The 20,881-nt window shown below is 38.6% G+C and overlaps 1 protein-coding gene and 1 pseudogene across 1 annotated transcript; both read right to left on the bottom strand.

Annotated features, from left to right (window-relative positions):
* Nucleotides 1–2,031: 2,031 nt before the first annotated feature.
* Nucleotides 2,032–3,860, bottom strand: LOC115731117 (annotated as a pseudogene).
* Nucleotides 3,861–16,814: 12,954 nt separating this feature from the next.
* LOC115747988 (transcription factor MYC2-like) lies at nt 16,815–18,227 on the bottom strand. The gene has a single exon (XM_030684340.2). The coding sequence runs from the start codon at nt 18,210–18,212 to the stop codon at nt 16,815–16,817; it is 1,398 nt and encodes a 465-aa protein (XP_030540200.2). The 5' UTR covers nt 18,213–18,227.
* Between the last annotated feature and the right edge of the window lie 2,654 nt (nt 18,228–20,881).

Genomic DNA, 20,881 nt, shown 5'->3' with positions numbered 1-20,881 from the left:
CTCTTTGTTTCCCTTCCTTGAGTTTGACTGAAATCGCTACCAACTATTCCTAAACATAAGCAAACCTTGGTGATTGTTGTTTGAACAATGAGTGGATATGACAGCAGGCATGAACATGAATCCAACAAATTTAAGTCAAGTTTCTACAGGCTATCAGTCAAAATATGAAATGGAAAAGGCAAATACAATATAGAAACATTCAAAGTAGAATATTTAAGGATGAATCAGGAAAGAAAAGTGAAGAAAGAGCCTGTAGCATCACAAAGATAGGTAGCTAAGAATCATTAAATACGATAGGGTTGCAAGTAAAATCTGATATGGAAAATTGGCAATGTCGATGCTTTCATAATTCATATTTAAGTAGTCTCTGCCATTCTCCAAAGAGCTACAAAGAGAGTAACATATTACAGTTCATGAAGTTCTAGCAACCTCTGTTCAGCAACAAGCGAGCTCATTAAGGGACAGTAGTCATTGTGCAACCTTTGTTCCACTTTCCTTTCAAGCAAACCCATATGGCTCAATGAAACTAATTTTCAACCATGATATCGTATTTTCAAAGATTTGCATAATTCTATATGCACCAAGGGACTAAACTTGACTATGGTGTATATACCTAGGACAAGTATGAAATAGACCTTTACTCTTGAACTATACCAACTGTGTCCCCCATAAGTAGAGGTCAAATAACCCCATTATGCTGCTCCACTGATTGTCGCTTAAAAATATCTAAAAGAACCCTAGCAACATCAATAATTTCGTCCCATACAGAGAGAATAACCATTTTCATGAGGGTGTTCTTGAGTAGGCTAGCCAATGAGACAAACTATCCTCCCTAGACAAAGAAACTAGGTCCGAACTACATTTCTCAATATGTAAGGCTGTTTCCCCCTATAGATCGACCATAGATAATTCGTAAGCAACAAAAAAAAAAAAAAGGAGATGACAAAGAGAGAAACAGAGCTAGATCCACAAACAATTGCCCCATGAAAATCTAATACAAATCAAATAAGGAACCCACTAACCCACAAGCGATTCCACAGAGAGAGGAGAGAGAGATGAATCTTGCGAGGAATCAAAATCGCCTGTGGCTCCTCACCGGAGATGGAGTTTGAATTTATAGGATTAAAACAGAGAAGAAGAGCTTTGTCTCTCACTACTTTCGTGAAGTGTTTTTGTCAAACTTCAATGTGAGAGGAGATGTGCGAGTGAACTACGATGAAGGAAAAGGACAGCGTAGGGTTTTCTGAAAAATAGCTAGACAAAAGAAATCATATCCGAGTCTATCCCATCCTCCCCCTTATAATATTTTTATCCGATCTATATCCCCTTTATATCCGACTTTAACATGTCCTGGACAATCACCAAACATAGGATGGGATAAAGCATATTTTATCCTGGCTTTTATCTGGATAACCAAAAGAAGCCTAAGAGTCCCATGAACTGGTCATATTGGTCGGCACAAATGATCTTAGTCCAAAGTAATTTACACGTAGTCTGTGGCACTTGAATATGAATTCATTTTTTCTTTTTTCTCTTTCGGGTAAATGCTACTACAATTAAATGGTGATTGTGCAGTGCATGTGTGCAAGGGGAAATTATATGAGAGAGAGAGAGAGAGAGAGCATTGCATAGGCTGGACTACAGTTTTCATGACGGAATTCGAAACGAGTTTCGCATTTGTCCTTGAATTTCAGTATTTGGCGATCATCCCCTCAATCTTTCCAATCATTTTCTTAACGTTTCAGTTAGCAGGACTAAATTCAGTGATAACTTTTTACATTACGTATTGCGGACTTCTTAAGATATGTGTACAATGTCCATAGTTTAATTTCATTCTAAAATTTTCCGAACGACTAATTAGTTCCATAATCTTTTAAACGATGCGATCCTACATTGACAGGAATTTATGCAAACTGGGTAATAAGTCTCATACATGGTCATTAGGAACTTTTGTAATCAAAAGGTGATGCATAAAAAAATTTCTCCGTCCTTGATTGGAGAAAATTTCTCCGTCCTTGATCGTCTAATTGTTGAGTTACAACTTTATGTATAACTCCAAAATATTCACACCTTGCCTAGTTTGCCCCGAATGGCGTCTCTGATGGACTCGTTACTGACCCAGCAGTCGACTGGAGTCCTAATGACCACGTCCTGAAGAATCATCCCCCTCACGCACGACATGCTCGCATGTTGGACCTCCAGCCCCAATTCCTTGAGCACATCCATCAACCTCGCGTACGGATGCCCCAGATTTGGGCTCTAGACCCGGACCACCACCTCCCGCCCCACCACCTTCACCTCCACTGCCATCTCCCTCAGCCCCAGGACAGCCAAAGTCGTGCTGTTCTTGTTCGACAGCGACGTTGTCCCACTCACAGTGCTGAAGGAGGTGACAACCCTATTACTTTTGAGGCGCTTCGGAGACGATGGCTCGGGCTTGACCAGCTTGGACTCCAGTGCGGTAATATGGGACCTGAGCTCCTTGATGGAGTTGACGGTGTCGGCGAGGATGGACGCCTTGTCCATTCTCGATATGTTGGGGACGACGGAGCGGAGCACGAAGAAATGGCGGTTCATATTCTCCCTCCGCTGCCGCTCAGCCTCCACGTGGCTCAACGGCCCACACGGCGAGGGCGATAATTTCTTCCGGTCACTCTTCTTAGATATGTTATGGTGTAAGATGCGGACAGGTTTTGCATATGGGCACTTGCTGGCACCGACGAGAGCTGGTTCTTCTTCGGCATCGCCGGATGGGTTCTCTCCACGAGGATTGCTTCGGGGGTTCGAGAAATGAGAAGGGTGAAGGGATTTATCGGAACCGAATCAGACGATCACACAAAGAATAAAAAAAAATTGGAATGACACACGAGATTACCCAAGTTCACCCCAAGATTAGGGCTAAGTCCCGCAAAGAGATTTTCACTATATTTTCCGATTTACAGCCAATTCGCATATTACAATGATAAAACCGAGCAAAATATATATGCCCAAAAACGGGCTAAAAAACCTAAATCTCTTAATCCTAACCATATGGGCCAGCTTAAATATAAACCCAAACCCATAGAGGTTTGGGGCGCTGCCCCCGAACCCCCGCCCGCTCACCGGCGAGCGGGGCGGCCGTCCGCCGACCGGGCAGCGAAACCCCCGTCGGGAGGCGCTGCCCCCGCATCCCACGCGCAGGGGTCACATATCGTTGGGTAACACTTCGGTTTCCTTAAGCTCACGTGGGCGTACCCGGTGTGAGAAACAAAGGTTTCCGAAGTATTCGCCAACTCCAACAAAGGGAAGAGGGATTTGGCTAAATGGACTAAGCTCCAATCTTCTTTGATGATCTCCGGGGAGCCCAATTCAAGAACCCCAGAACCATTAGGAATTGATATGCACGCTATGCTCGGGATTCCGTGCATTCTTGCTTCTTTGACCCTCTCATCACAGTCGCACATCTCCTGCTCACGGCGGTCTTCACCGCTCAGCCAGATGTGACCTCCTGAGCGAAATGCTCTTCCTAGAATGCCGTCCTTGGAGGAATACGACCTTGCGACGAAAAAGATGTGGTACCATTCAGGGTCGCTGATGTCGCCGCCCTGATCGAACTTACCATCCGGACATTGGGCTTCTTGGAGCACCCTTTTGGTGGCGGGCTTGGATGCGAGTGCCGAGTGGATCTCTTGTAGTTCGGAAATGGCTGTCGCCCCAGGTGAGGACGAGATGGCCGCGGTCGTCTCTTGAGGGCCGCAAAAGATGGAGTAGGCCCAGTCCTTGGGTCGGATTTGGAAGATCAAGTGCTGGACAGGAGGTGAGGCTTTACGATAGAAAGGGAAAACTAAGGAGGAGGAAGCACAACATGTCAGTTCTTCCATGAGTAGCAAGTTGTTGTTGGCTGGGTCCGCCTCCTTGTGGGGCCCAGCGGCTTTTTTTTAAATAAAAAAAGGAAACAAAAGTCAAAAAGACAAAACAAGAGAAAGAAAAAAAGACAAAAAAAAAAAAAAAGGAAAGAAAGTGTGGGCTGTTTTCTTTTTGTGAGTGTACGCCCGGTAGAGTGTGAAAAAAGAGGCAAGAGAAGAAGAAGAAAAAAAGGGGAAGCTCTCGGTGCAGACGGAGTTCTCGGTGAAAAAAAAAGGGGCGCGAGTTTACGGTTCTGATTCGAAGGCCAAACATTGCTGGATTTGGCTCAAATTTGAGTTCATTGTTCGTGAGGCCGAGGTCTACGACTTGATTGATTTCGTTAGTTGAGATTCGTCTCCGAATTCTTCAATTGCAATTAGGGTTTTCTTGCCCTTTTTGTATTGTTTTACCTTTGTGGTGAGGAAAACGCTCTTGTAATATTGATATTGAGCCTCTAGTGTGTGACTAGAGAAAAACACTTTGTATGCCTACTGTTCTTGGTGATTAATGGAAGTTTTGGATCGTCTGTGGTTTTTCCCCTTTTGGATTTTCCACGTAAATTTTAGTGCATTGTCTCGTTATCATTCTATTATCATATTTAGATGTTGCGAGGTTATTTTTGCTAGATATATATTGTTGGTTGTTGCTGGATGATGCCGATGTAGTTTCGAGGGGAGAGTTTGATACTGGATTGATTGAGTTTGTGCCGAAGCACCGCTCGTTTTTCCCAATATAGTTGTTAAGCTAGAGCCAAGGTTTCTCCCTTTTATGAGAAGTTAGGCCAAAGCAAAGTGTACCAACATTAGTCTATATAATTGGTATATCGACCCATGTGGACGGTTGTATCAGTTTTTCTCCGTTTTGCAAGAAGTTAGGCCAAAGTGAAGTGTACTAAGCTTGGTCCAGGGTCTTGTTTTGATAGTGGACAATTCAATGCCATCCACAAATTGTGGCTGGCGCATAATAGCCAAAAAAAAATTTCTACAACTTTTGTTGATAAGTATGGCATGATTATATTGTCATGCACAGTGTGACCGTTAGCTAATCACTTTTCATTGGTCTATACAATTGGTGTACCGAGCGATGTGGGCGGTTGCAACTGAGCTTTTGAATGAGTGGAATATATTCAACACACATTACAATCTGACCTATTAATTAGCATATGGATTTATAGCCCAATGGCAGGATACACTGCGTCATCCTATAAAGTTATAAATAGTTCTAGTTATACTAAAATGGATCCACAAATTGATATACTAAGTGACATAAGAGATTATAAGTTGATATTTAACCAGGGGGATCATACTCAAGACTCGACGAAAGTCTGTTGCAGTATAGTGGACTAACTCCATATGTTGATAAGCTCCTATTATTTCACAAATAATCAACAACGAAAAAGTACTCTATTGTTGGTACTTCTCGAGATAGTGCATCAATGAAAAATGTTTTTATCAATGGTGAAAACAATAACTACGATTTTCCATTGATATTGAAAACATTCTCAGTTACTCATTTTTTTAGCAATTCAAATGATGAAAATGAGGAAAGTATAGGCCCACGGAAAGGAACGACCGGCGGCCATGGAGGTCGCAACCTCCGTTATTTCCCTCCGACAATGGTCGGTTGCCAGGCACAACCCTAGGTCTGTGGTCACACAAGGCCAACCATGTCCATGGCTGCGGTAGTGGGGCTTGGTTTCATTGATACGGTCTGAGTTTCAGATTGGTCATGGTCGTTCAAATTTCAAATCGATACATGCGGCCATTCTGTTGTTACCTTATGCACTGTATGCAAGTATATCTTATAATCCACCAATCAAAAGTTATTAGTAGAGGAAGTTCGTCTGACCAAGGATACATGATGAAAAAGCCCATAATCATCTACTTTCATCAAGATTTGGACGGGTTTAGGCATTATATCCAATTTAGCCAAATGTATCATCTACACCTTCCATGGTATATTTTGATTACAAGAGCTTTTCGCACGTACAATACATAATTTGCAGTCAAATTTGTTGACCCAAACGTGCATCATTTTAATCAGAAAATCTCTCAGCAGAAAATCTCTCAGGCTAGGAAGCACATGATCTTGAATATCCAAAATCCAGTAATAACGACAAATGAGAAGTTAGGGGGCACATGACAACACTTTTGGAGTAGAATTCATGCTCCATAAGTGTTTCTAGAGCAGAAATTTATTTGGTAACGCAACTTCAGGAGCAGAAATACATTTGGTTACGCAACTTCATTTTTAAACTTCTGAAGCATGTTTTTGTTTCAGAAGTAATTTTGGAGCCATTTAAAAAAAGTTAAAAAAAATTTACTTCTCTCCAGAAAAAGAAAAATCAACTTATGCTCAGAAACAGAAGTAGAAAAATCAACTTCTAGCTCATGGGATTGGGGGAAAAGTATCAAAAAAGTCTCAAATATATTACATTGGTATCAATTCAGTCATGAACATTTCAATTGGACCAATTTAGCCCTAAACCTTGTACATTCGTGTCAATTCAGTTCATTCGGTCGAAAATCGTTGACAAGAACGCCGACCGTGCTATATGGCGCGACCGACGCTAATGTAGACAAATTTTACAAACTTTTTAGAGATCCATATTACCATTAAGCAAATCCCTAGCTCGCTCTAGAGCCTCTATGGTTTTGTAAATAGGATCTCGATCCGCTCCTGCAAATCAAAACCCAAAACCGTGGCTTGAGAAGCGATTACACACGATCCTCTTCCATCATTTTTCCATGTGCACTCACTAATCAAGCGTGACGAACAACTAACTTCGAGATTCTAACGTAACCTCCACGTGATTCGTATTTTCGTACGGATCTGTTTTTGACTCTTTGCAAGTGATGTGAGGGCACCTAACGTAGATGCTCCGGAAACCAACTCTTAGTTCCCCCCTCAACGTTTTAACTTTTAATTATTGCAGCAAGAACTTTCGGGCAAGCTTTTGCTTTCTTTGTGGGCGGGGCAAGAACTTGCCCTATGTCGTACTAAAAGTCACAATGATTTAAACGTGGGAAATGAACCTGTCTCACCTATCTCCACCGTCCTGATGCATTGGACGCACGTGCTCGTTTCGCGTCATTCGCTCTAGAATGATCCCGGCCAGGTGCCCGTCCCCGTAAAATCCCTTCAGGAATTTCATTCAGCTTCCAGTTTCGGGTTTTGGTTTCTTCCACAGAAAAGCCAATTTACTCAACCTGAAATTCGAGTTAACGTTGTATAAAAGCAGTAAGTTATCAGGGGGTTGAAGTGCAGCAAATTCTATTGGAGTGTGGTTCATACTTTCCTGCGACAAGAAAGCACGTGGGTTTTGCTCCACATTGAGCAGACGGGGGTTCGGAGGGGCCGCCCTAACGGGGGTCTCAAGGGAGCAGCGTTCTTTGGACACCAAAGGGTCTTTACGATTTAAGCTCGTAATTTTTTATTAGTAATTAGAGCTTGGGTTCATGAATAGCTACTATTATAAATACTTTTTTTTTCACTTGTAATTAAGTGATGTAACGAAAAGTGTAAGGTATTAATTATAGTGGAATCATCTGCTCGACATAACTATAGTTTAAGGGTGAACTAGGATAAAATCTCGTATCTGAATTTTCTCTTTCTCACTAATTTTACTTCATTGTGATTATGCGCCAATCCTAACATCAAGAGATGGAGGCTAACCCTCTTAGTCACTAGACCAGACCAGATGGAGAAGTGAAAGTCCACGTGTGGAAGGTGTGAAAGCGATAGTTGTCGCAAGTTTTAGGTCTTTTGGACCAATAATAGTTGTGGTGGGAGACAACCCTACGCAAGTCCTTGTCGTTTCTCACATGTTGTTTCCTTTCGGATCTTACTTTTACATTCGCGGTTACAAGAGTTATTTTATGCTATCTTCTAAAGCCGAGATGATTGGCATAGTTGGTTCAAATTCTCAAATGGCTCACCGATGTCAAAAATTCCTAATTGTTGTAATTTTGAGTTAATGGCTCAGGACATTTGTCTTTAAAATTCTGACTCTTCGATTTATGTCTTTTCAGTTTTCTGCTACAGTTTTCTTTGTCTTTATTATTATTATTATTATTATTATTAATGACTCAACAAATGCGAGTATAACCGATATGACTCTTTAGTTTGTGTCTATTCAGTTTTCTGGAGTAGATTTTTTTTGTGTTTTTAAAAAGGACGTGTTCTTTAGTGTATCAAAGGAGGTCGTGCTCTAGGTATGCCAATTTCAAGAAGTGTTTGATGGAGTCGTATTCATCTAGTGTTAATACCAACGGGTTCGAGGTGTTGTATTTTGAGAGGCATAGTTCGTAAAGCTGTTTAGTATTGTTGGCAGGATCTAATTGCTTAATGGAAATTTGGTAATCCGTACATCACTTCATGTTCATCTAGCAAGTCTTTATTTGGTTTGTAATTCTATAATTTTTACTTGTTAAGATTACATATAGATTGGCTTTGTCGTCGTCATAAATTCGTTATCACTATCTTAGAGTTATTATCTCTGTTTCTATTTAAACAATATTCTAATGTGTATTCCAATACTAATTTGCCCGTAACATAGGCTCAATGCTGAGTGTAGAGATCATTCCTCTCTTACTCTAACTGGCATCTGATAATTGAGAGCTTACACGCTCAATCAAAATGAGTATTAGTTATGTCTCACATCGAACGTTTCGATTGCAGGTATGAAATTTCTATAGTAACGCTTGAAGAAGGCCATATGCTGATCACCCCTTCTCACTCTTCTAACTTGGTTAAAAAAAAAGTTAAAAACGAGGGAATCGGGAATGGGAATTTACATAAAAAAAAAAGTTACATATTTTCTCTCCTCTTCCCTCTCCCTTCCTTCATCCAAGCAATCTAACTAATTTTTGGCCCGGACTTCTTGTGAATTAGATGTTTCCTGATTTTTATAAACAAAGGAAAAATATTGTGCTATAAGTAAACTTGGTATATATTCTAAACTAGTGAAGTCATTAACAATTTTTTTAACCGATGCTTCGCCGAGGTGATTCACTTCTATTATGAGCATATCCACAATAAAAAGAAAGTTAACTTTGTCTATTCCTAGGGTGACGAGTCATTTTGCTTTCTTGTTTGCTCATTTTTCTTCACTTTTCGTACGCAATTATCTAAAAAATGTATATGTTCTCTTCTAATATGATTTGGCAAGATTTGAGTTTATGTCAAATCTTCTATGCCGTCGTAAGCGGTAGGAAGATTCGTGGGAACCCGTGAGTACCATCGTGATGTGTTATCACTTGCACTATTCGTTTTGGTCAATGTTTGGTTAATTCACCACTTTTTGACGTTCCTAAATTTCACATTGTAAAAACGTGAATCGTTGACTTTCATGTGCAATTTTGACCGAAAAGCCGAACGGATGAGGGAGAATTTGGGAGAGGGAAGCAGAGTTATCTTTCTGAACTTGGATTCTAGAAACCTAGGAGCAGAACAGAATTCCTTCGATGGCGGACGGAGGGTCAGAATAGATTCCAGTCAATAGAATGGCCGGTGAGGGAAACTGACAAAAAAAAAAAAAACAGAAAAATTCGTTCATTGACAAGAATTTCAAAGTTCAATACTTGTTCATAGGAAAGCTTCAAGGGGAATTGTTTGTTGACTATGGCATGTTTGGTCGAGAAAGAGCAGCCGTGTTGCGCGTGCAGAGAAATAGTCAAAATACAAATTGAAACAGCAAAAAAAAAGGGGGGGAGTTGATGTTCATAGATTCCGACCCATTTGTATAGTTTGGATCGTTGGGAAGGGAAAGATGAGAGATTTGTGCAACACGTTACCATTATCTTGAATTTCAATTTAGGAGGTTGAGAGATTCAATGGTTACTTGCTCAAGATCCTGATTTTCGTAAATTATGATTGTGTTTCTCAATAGAGTTGCGTGGTCATAGCGCAATTTAATATATGCATGGGATTTTTATGCAACTTTTATTTTATCATAGAAGTTTGAGATTCAAGTGATCAACTGACCATTGAGTCTGCTTAACGAATAGTATAGATAAGTGATCTCGCAAAATAATCATAAAAGGAGAATATTAAATCCCACTCAAGGCGTGTGATGCTCGTCCAAACAATGAGCTCTTTGCGAGGTCCAAGAGCCAAGCTCAGGGCGTCTCTTTGTATATCCAGGCATGAACCCTAATTGAGTTATGTCTTATCCTCGCTTGAAAGATCTTAACTCTGTCTTACAAAAAACACTGAATATATTATATCCATAGAGCAAATAATTACACCAAAAAAGAGTAGTTGTTACATTACTTTATTTTGATAGAAATAATAGGATGGTGCATACCAAAACTGGCCCAACAAAAAAAAAAGAATTAGTTCGTTTATTCATAATCATTAACTAATTCATGGCAGAATTGATTATCTTTCATTCGAATAAAAGACATTTATTTTTCTTTGTAGAAAACACTAGCATATCCCACACTTTTCTTTCAATACTAGAGAGAAGAAATAGATTTAAAAGAAAAGAAAAAATTACTAAGATGACTTTATAAAATCATATATCCTTTGATTAACTACTAGTTTAATTCGAATTTTAAAATTAAAAAAAAAATGTGTACTCCTTTCTTTCTTTTTCTTTTGAGCTTGACCAACTAATAAAAAACTAAAGTAATTTGAGTAATTTGGAATTTTTTAGATAAGGATTGGTTTTTTAAACTTTTCAGTGTATTTTTTACATGGATAAATATAGCACAACGAAAATAGACATAGATATAAAAAAACATGGAATTATTTGACCAATAGATGTCTTTCACATTCAACTAGAGAAATGAACAACTTTTTCAAATTTTTCATGGCAGTTCCAAAAAAGCATACCTCTATATAAAAAAAAAACGTATTTGTAAAAACATTTGGACAACGAAGCTATATTGGGCAGCGTTAAAAGCTTTTTCCTTAGCGAAGTCTCTTTCTACGGGGAATTCAAAAAAAAAAAAATTGTGCGACAATGAAATAGTCTAACACTAGATTAAATAATCTTAATCTGAAAATGGTACTTAAACAAAAAGAAAAAAAAAAGAGAGACAAGGTTTCACCTTTTTTTGAATATGTTTTATCCGGTGGGGATTCTTATTTTCCTCATCGGTACACTTATTTGTCATATCATAATAAATAAGAAAATAAAAAAAATTCTTAAACAAGATATTTAGTTCAGGCCAATATTGAATTAGTTTTCTAAATCCTAAATCAAATTCTTTACAAGACGAAAAACCAACCTAAGGTCTAAGGATTAATATAAAGCTCTACAAATAGTTAAATAAAAAAAAATTGAAATGGCACACTGTACTATGATCCATAGAAAGACTTTTTTGTTCATTGATAAAAAAAAATCCATCTTAGATTCATAAAATTAGATAAATGATAAATGAATTTTAAACTTCAAAAATGAAAAAAAAAAACTTTTTTTTAGTTATATCTTTATCCTTGAATTGAAGTGATAACTATTTAGTTACAAGATCTCCATTTTTAGGAGATCATAAACTACAAAAATGTCTCTGCTAAATAAAAAAGGAAACCTTCCATTTTCATTCAAAAATTAAATAAAATGATAATAAAGATTTTTTTAGGAAATGCTTCAATCCATATTGAAACAAAATGAGTTCTTTCTCATCACTTTGAATGAAAATGGAAAAAAAAGGTATTGAATTGACTTTTTCAATCTCGAGGATTAAAATGAAATAATAATAATAATATATTATTATTATTATTATTTTGAGTATGCCGTTATGGTGAAATCGGTAGACACGCTGCTCTTAGGAAGCAGTGCTAGAGCATCTTGGTTCGAGTCCGAGTGGTGGCATGGCATCTTCTAAAACAAATACAATAAGTCCTATAATAAATTCAATTCTGTAGAATTTGTTTACCCCACTTTTTCATTTTGATTAAATTAAAACAATATTGTCCACTTTAGAACATATACTAAGTCATATATCTTTTTCGACCGTTTTAATTGTAATTACAGTTTTTTTTTATAAGATTATCAATTGATGAAATTGTAGGACTCTATGATTTGTCAGAAAAAGGCATGATAGCTACTTTTTTTTTGTATAACAAGATTATTAGTCATTCGTTGGATTTATTCGGGACATTTCCCATAAAGTGATTTGTATGAATCATTCATTTTTCTTTCATTGAGTTTTTCCATTATTCATGTGGTTCCATATTTTAAAAAACATAAAAATTATTTAAGTGCAATAGACGCGCCAAGTACTTTTTTTACTCAAGGCTTTGCTACTTCAAGTCTTTTAACTGAAATGCATTAATCCGAAATAGTAGTATGGGCTAATGAGGCATGGGGGTCATATTGGAATTTGGACCCCAAGGAAACTTGGGCATTTATTACTTGGACCCTATTTGCCATCTATTTACATACTGGAACAAATAAAAATTGGGAAAGTTTCAATTGCGCAATTTTGGCTTCTATAGGCTTTCTTATAATTTGGACATGCTATTTTGGAGTCGATTTATTAGGAATAGGATTGCATAGTTATGGTTCATTTAATTTACATTAGGATCTAATCAAATAAAAAAAATACTGACAAATACAAACATAGAACAAGCCTACATAGAAATAGAATACAAAAATAAGTAAGAATAGAAGATAAGAAAACTTCCTACTTCATGTAGGCTGTCGAGAACCATTTGAATCACTACAATACTTGATTCAAAAGGTTCTCATAAAGACCAAAAATATCTGTTTACTATTCCAATTTTTTTTTACGTAAGAGAAAAAGCCTTTTTTTTTTCATTGTACAATGAACAATATTAAAAATTACAATAGGATTCCTTTTTTATTTTTTCTTTTATTGATGAAAACTATTAATAAAAATAATTAGATATAATAGCTTCGACCTTATCAATAGATAGTGAGAGAATGAAATCTGGATAAATACCAATAGCTATTATAGTAGAAGGATCGAGATGGAAACAAATAACTCTCATGGCCCAGAATAAAAAAAAAATAAGAGTTTGGTACATTAAATAACTTGTATCCATAGAACATTTGGCATAACATAGATAATAAATAAATAGGAGTTAATATCATTCCAATTGCCATCACAAAAGTAATTAGTATTTTTGGAATTTTAAAATATTTTGGCTGGTAATTATTCCAAAAATATCAATTTTGTGAGAAAACCACTCATACCCGATAATGCAAGGGAAGCCATTGATAAGCTACTGAACATCATGAATATTTTTGGAAGGTGGATAGCCATTCCACTCATTTCGTCTAGATAAACAAGACGTATTCTATCATAACTCGTTCCTGCCAAGAAAAAAAGAGCAGCGCGTATAAATCCATGCGAGATTATTTGTGAAATGGCTCCATTGAGTCCCGTATCAGTTTTCGAGCCGGTTCCAATAATTATGAAACTCATATGAGATACAGAGCAATAGGCTATTCTTTTTTTTTTTTTAAAATTATATTGACCAAGAGATGTTAAAGTTGCATAGATTATTTGGATTGCGCCTACTATAATCAACCGGAGAGAAAATATAGAATGAGCATGAGGTAATCATTCCATATTGATTCGAACCAACCCATATACTCCCATTTTTAATAAAATTCTGGCTAGAAGCATACAAGTACTATAATGTGCCTCTCCATGAGTGTTTGGTAACTATGTATGTAAGGGTATAATCGGTAATTTAACAACAAAAGCAATAAGAAATCCAATATAGAATAGTATTTCCCGTGTCACTGGATACGATTGATTCGCTAATGTTTCCAAATTTAATGTTGGTTCGTTGGAACTATATAAATCAATACCCAGAACCCCTATTAACAGAAAAATGGAACCTCTCGCAGTGTACAAAAAAAAAATTGTAGCAAAATACAGACGATTCTTCCCCCCCAAAAAAAAACAAACATCGGTAGAAGTAGATAAACGGGAATTAATTTTAACTCCCAAATGATGAAAAAAAGTAAAAGGTCTCGAAAAAAAATGATCTTATTTGACTACTATACATTTCTAACATCAAGAAATAGAATAATCGGGAATCTCGAGCAACTGGTTGAGCCGCTAAGTAGCTAAAGTGGTGATAAATCCCGTTAGTAAAATAGATCGTATAGAAAGTCCATCTATCCCCAATCTCTAGTAAAAATAAAAAAAAAATGAATCCATTTATAATCCTCTATTGGTTGGGTTAATGGATCATACAATTGGCAATGATAAAAGAATGTATAGGTAGTTAATGGATCTCTAGTAAACTTGTTTGTTGGAAGGAAAACCATTTTCGAATTTTGAATTTTTTTAGTTTCCGGTGTTCGGTCGATGGAAAACTAATTGATTTGCTGACTACATTTTTTGTGGACTGAAGACAACAAGTTTCAAATGGGGGAAAGCGATTTCTCATTCTGGTAAAAAGAAAATCACTTTTCCTAACCACCAAATAAATAAAGAAAACTCACTATTTTCCTTGACTACGTTTGCCATGGGAAATTTTCGTTTGTCATCAAATTTTCAGTGAAACAAATGTATCCTTAATTTCTTTTAGGAAACTGCTAACTTGACAATCCGATAGTATTAATTATTTCTGATTGCATTATCTCACAATGCTTTATGCAAAATATGTTGAATATGTTGATCCACAGTTGAAATTATACGATCATTAACAATACTGTGGAAGCATTTCCCTTTCTTTTAAGCATCGCACATATCTCCTTGGACAAATGCCAAGGAAACTTCCTTTTCTCTTGGGGTTTGCAGATTACAGACCGTGGAGTCCGTGAATCAACGAAACCTAGACCTTCAGAACTCGTGCCTCAACGGTGTCGAAACAGTACATGTTAAGAAGATCGTTCGTAACATCGATTAGCTAATTCAATTCACAACCTAGACACTGAGAATCATGATGATCGTGGGTCACTTCGTACGACTATCCCCCCTTTGTAAACGGGCACCCCCAAAAGTGCTAAGGTTCATCCTCCATGATCAGCGGATCAGGACAATCCAGAAGTTGCTGCCATTCGAAGTTGATGAGGCACCTGAGACGCACATGTAAAATGCTCCAGTACTGTGTTGTCTTCCACGATGAATGGCCTCCCGCAATCACGGGGTTCGATCTAGACCCGGTCGGTTCGGACAAGCAATGCCACAGGACACCACGTGGGATGGGTGCGGTTGGAAACCTTGTACTCATATGCCGAGGTCCTTTCGATTTGTGTCCATGAACTTTAATTGCTATCGCTCTCTTTTGTCTTTGAATGTTGGCTGTTTTCGGGTAGGTTCCATCAGAGGAAGGCAACGTTCAACAATGCGAGGCGCCGCGTACAACAAATGCTTGATCAATTACGTAAAGAAATGAAATGAAATCCTAACTATTTGATGCGAAGCAGATACTTCTCTAGGGTTTTCATAGATTTTTTTGAAGTTTGTTTGATAAGTTGTTTTCATATTCTTTAGACTACATGGATCAAGATCATCAGAACATAGGAATTATGTAGGTCTCGCTAGAGGTATATATGATCAACAATCTGGATAGACTTGGTTTATATGGTCGAATGATGATGCGATATTTTTTGCGTTGTAGTCATGGAGAAGCAAACTAGTGTGTCGATCGGTTAGCGAGTATATGAAGGTATCAAGAAGACCAACTCTACTCTCTCAACTCTAGCACCTGGGGCTCGTATCTTTGCGAGGAAATGCCTAATTCTAGAGGCAAATTCATAAATTCTCAAGAGAATTATAATTCATAGACCGAGTCCATCATAAACATTGATCATGTGGACCTTACAAATAGGTCTCATGTGATCTCGACTTTGATTGGCTTCGATGCAAGGTTTCTAGCAAAATAACCAGCAAGATCGAGCCCACCACCTGATGAATAGAGGCACACTCGACATGAATAGACGGGGCGATTTGCATGCATACACGGAAACACGGTTGCCCATGCTTGATGGCGCACACGTTTGTATAGTGTCCGACTCTTCCTGGAAACGAATTTGCTTTGGGTGGGGGTTACCTGAAGAATTTGCCGATTCCTAACCAAGGGGGCAGGAAACACACTAACCAAGCCGGTGAGCTGTCTCTATGTTCAAATTAAAAATACATGTGAAGAGCATGTCGGTGTTTTTTTTTTTTCTATCTATCCACTGAATTTGGTTTTTGTGTTTTGAGGGCTACCCTTCGTGTTCCATCCCCGCCCTTTACCGGGTACCAAACACGACGAGATGAAAAACTGTTTCTTTACATGTGATACTATCTATTATCTTTGCATCCCAATAGCAAAAAAAGACTATTGATGAGTCTCTTAAGAGATTGCTTCTCCGATAATATAAGAGTCTTGTCGGTTATTTCTGATTATATATTTACACACTATCATCGCGTGTTTTGCATAAAGTACTCATTAATTGAAACATCATAGGGTTAGAAAAAAAAAGTACTGTCAGATTGTTAATTGGAACTACTCTTGCAATTACATGATTTTTTTCTTCTTCTTTTTTCCTCTTTTGGATGATCTAGGAGTGCGAGTATGGAGACACGATTATATTATCTGGAAGCGCGTGAAACATCTTGTAAAGTCTCAAGAAACGGTTATGCGCGGGCGTTTGGCTTATGAAGATGGCGGTGACACGGAACAGTTTGCAAGCGTAGTTTGATTTTTAGGCTGAAAATACCTCAACCATCTCAATCGACTGCACCAATGATGTGGATGGTCGGCAAGGGGATATGACAATTGTGTGTGTGAGAGAGAACTTTGAAAATGATAGTTTTAATCAATCTCTCTCTCTCTCTCTCTCTCTCTCTCCAAAAAGGGAAACTAGTTTGGTGATAAACTGATTACCTAGTGACAATTTGAACAAAAGTCATCGGTGACAAAGATCAATTAGAGCTATTTGAGCGAACTCCATGGCATTTTCTACATATGACTATATTTTTCCAGATGAATTTATGTACGAATAATAACTATATCACCTTGCCTAATTTACCCGAAATGGCATCTCCCATGGACTCGTCGCTCACCCAGTAGTCGACCGGAGTCCTAATCACCACGTCCTGAACCATCATCTCCTTCATGCACGACATGCTCGCGTGTTGGACCTCCAGCCCCAATTCCTTGAACACGTCCATCAACCTCGCGCACGGATGCCCCAGATTCGGGCTCCGGACCCGGACCACCGCCTCCCGCCCATACACCTTCACCTCCACCGCCATCTCTCTCGGCCCCGGGGCGGCCAACATGGTCGAGGCCTTTGCCGTACCGTTCTTGCTCCAAAGCGACCTTGACTCAGTCACGTCAGCGACAGCCCTTTTACTCTTGAGTCGCTTTGGAGGCGACGGCTTGGACTTGACGAGCTTGGACTCCAATGCATCAACGCGGGACCGGAGTTCCTTGATGTAGTCGACGGCATCAGCAAGGAGGGACGCTTTGTCCATCCTCGACACGTTGGGGACGATGGAACGGAGCACGTAGAGCCGCTGGTTCATCTTATCCCTCCGCTGCCGCTCTGCCTTCACGTGGCTCGAGGGACCTCGCAGCGACGGCGACAATGGTGATTCTTCATCGTCGTCGTCAACTATTTCCTTCCTACCGCTCTTCTTAGACATGTCATGACATGACATGCCGGCAGGCTTAGCAAATGGACGCTTTGCGACACCGACAAGTGCCGTTTCTTCTTTGGCATCGTTGGATTGGTTCTCTCCACGAGGATGGACTGGAGGGTTCAAGAAATGACAAGGGAAGAGGAAGCACTTGGCCAAATGAACTAGGCTCCAATCTTCTTTGATGATCTCCGAGGAGCCCAATTCAAGAACCCCAGAACCATCAGGGCTTGATATGCACGCTATGCTCTTGATGCCATACATTCTTGCTTCTTTAATCCTCTCATCACACTCATACAACTCCAGCCCATGGCCGTCTTCACCACTCAGCCAGACGTGACCTCCTGAGCGAAATGCTGTCCCTAGAAGGCCGTCTTCGGATGAATACGACCTCATAACCGACAATATGTAGTACCATTCAGGGTCGCCGATGTCGTTGCCGTGACCGAACTTATCATCCAGCCATTGGGCTTCCTCGAGCACCCTTTCGATGGTGGGTTTGGATGCCAGTTGGTCCCTCGTAGCTCCTTGGAAATGGCCGTCGCCCCAGGTGAGGACGAGACCACCGTGTTCGTCTCTCGAGGGTCGCCAAAAGATGGAGTAAACCCAGTCCTCAGTTCGGGTTTGGAGGATCAAGTGGACGAGTTTCTGGAGGGGGGGCGAGGCTTTATGATGTAAAGGGACAAGTAAGGAGGAGGAAGCACAAGATGCGAGTCCTTCCATGAGTAGCAAGTTGTCAAGCTCGAACCAGGATGTCTCCATTTTATAAGAAGTTAGGGCAAACCTACGTGTAAAACTGGCCTGCATAATTGATGTACGAAGCGATGTCGATGGTTGCAAATGAGTGGATCATATTCAACATACATTCACAGTCTGACTATTACTTACTACAAGGATTTTCTAGGCATTATTGATATACTTTGCACAATCCTATAAGGTTTCAAGGTAATGCCAAGTATACTAAGATGGATCCACAAAATCGATATACTGATTGGAATAATAGACTAGAAGTTGATATTTAATCAAGTGAGCCAAACTCAAGACTTGACAAATGACAACATGTCAAATATGGACACTTCTGGAGCAAAAACCTGTGTGGTAACGCAACTTCTGGAGCAAAAATTCGTTTGGTTATCACAACTTCATTTTTCTATTTTTTGCTCTAGAAGTAATTTTGGAGCCACTTGATGAAGTAAAAAAAAAAATTTACTTCTATCCAAAATTAGATAAATCAATTTCTAGCTAGAAATTGATTTCTAAAGCAGAATTGTTGCCATGCAAAAGCAAAGTCACGTTGCAATGTAATGCTGACAATATTATTAAAAAATATGAATTGACAGTTTATGATTCTTAAAAAATCTGAATTGACAGTTTCACGAAAGCGGAGTCGTGTTCCAATGTAACGCTCACAATATTCTTAAAAAATATGAATTGACAGTTTATGGGCATGATCAGATGCTCCAGAAACCCACATTTTCCAACCATTGTACCAAGAACTTCAGGACAAGTTTTTTTTCTTTTCTTTTGGTGGGGTACGAGCTATGTTGTACTCAAATCACTACAAGAATTTCATTCATCTCTTGTAATAATTTCGGATTTTGCTTCTTCCACAGAAAAGGATAAATTCTGTCATATTTTGAAGGACTACTATTAATTATTTTAAATATTTAGATTATTAGATAAATTCGTAATTTAATATTTAACTATTCAATCAAACTCCGCCGGAAAAATAATTCGAAATCGTATAAAAGCAGTAACCTCGTTCACGTGGTAACAGTTGGCATTAAAATTAATCCCATGTGCTTAAATAAAGTTACTAGGTTGTAGCAGCAAATTCATGAGATTGAGGCTAATCCTCTTTGTCACTGGGCCAGACCAGACCGAGAATGGAGGTCCGCGTGTCGGAGGTGCGATTGAGAGAGACACTTGTCGCGGGCCTTTTACTCTTTTGGACCAATAATTGTTCTAGACCCTAAAAAAGTTCGTCTTTTTTCACATTTTGTTTCCTTCCAGATCTTTTTTTTTTTTTTTTTATAATCCAGGATCCGCCAGTCGTAATCGGGTCAACTCACCACCATCCAAAGGGCGGCGAAGACCCTTTCCGACGGCGACTATACCTAGAGGGAGGCTAGCCCCATAGCCCACCAAGCAAAGGCCCCCACTTAAGTCCGAGAAACGCGTTGGGAGGGTTTTGAACCTTCGACCAGCTTACGCCTTAAGGCCAAAGAGCTCAAAGCTCACCAAACGCGCCATGCCCGTGGTGGGTTGTTTCCTTCCGGATCTTGAGCGCCAATAACATCACTTTTAAAGTAGAATTTCTATTTCATAAATATTTTTAGAATAAAAATTCATTTAGTAATATAATTTTTAGAGCAATAATCTGTTTGATTGTGCAACTTTATTTGTCTATTTCTAAAGTATTTTATTAATTCAGAAATAATTTTGAAGCCACTTAAAAAAGTAAAAAAAAAATTACTTCTCTCCAAAAGTAGAAAAATTAATTTCTAGAGTAGAAGTGTTATCATGCGTGTCTTAATTATTTTTTCCCACCTAATTATGAAGAGTTAATTTACGCAATTGATTAAAACTTATTCCCGTGCCACTTGAAGCCTCCTTTACTCATAGGTTCAAATCCCCATTTTGTTCCTTGATCCCTTAAAAAACCCCGATTCGTCTGTGACTTAAGTTCAGTTTGCTTATAGAATGCAGGAACCGTTGTGTCTTTATTTTAACTCGTATCCAATGACACGACGGAGATGGGGTCGCTCGAAACTAATATTATTTGTGACTCAAACTGAATATTTCTATCCCGGGTGCGACATTCTTATTGGAGCTCCCAAAAGGATCATGGACGTTTGGAGCTCCCAAAAGGATCATGGACGTTGTTCACCCTTTTCAGTCTTTTAACTCATGGAAATATTATGATATCTCTGAAAAATGGGACAAAATGGGGAATGGGAATTCAGATAGAAAAAGTTATGTGGAAAAAGATTGGACGAAAAATTGGATTTTATGATATTTTCTCTTCTCTTCCCTTCTTCCCTCCTTCATCCAAACAATCTGACTATTATTTTTGGCCATGACTTCTTTTAACTTCGGCGTTTCAATCAATATTAACTACAATACCTGATTGAAGTTTGTGCACGATATTAGTTTTGGAATAATTGTTCAAAAATTCCTAAACCTATTGTGGAACTGTTAATTCAGCTCTAAATTTTTTAATTTGGCCAATTTAGTCCCAAACATTTTCACGATTTGACCAACGTAATCTTTTCAACCATTTTTGGCAAGAAAATCAACGACATGAATACTGGTCATCTTATATGACATGATCGGCACTAATGTGGCCCATTTTGTATTTTTTAAGTTTTATAAATTTTTTTCTTTTTCCACCGAAGCCTTGGACCAGCGAAGGGAAATAAGAAAAAGAA

Source organism: Rhodamnia argentea, chromosome 3, assembly GCF_020921035.1.
Source record: "Rhodamnia argentea isolate NSW1041297 chromosome 3, ASM2092103v1, whole genome shotgun sequence".
NCBI classification, from domain to species: Eukaryota; Viridiplantae; Streptophyta; class Magnoliopsida; order Myrtales; family Myrtaceae; genus Rhodamnia; species Rhodamnia argentea.
The sequence above is the reverse complement of the archived record's forward strand: the minus strand, read 5'-3'. Positions and strand labels throughout refer to the sequence as shown.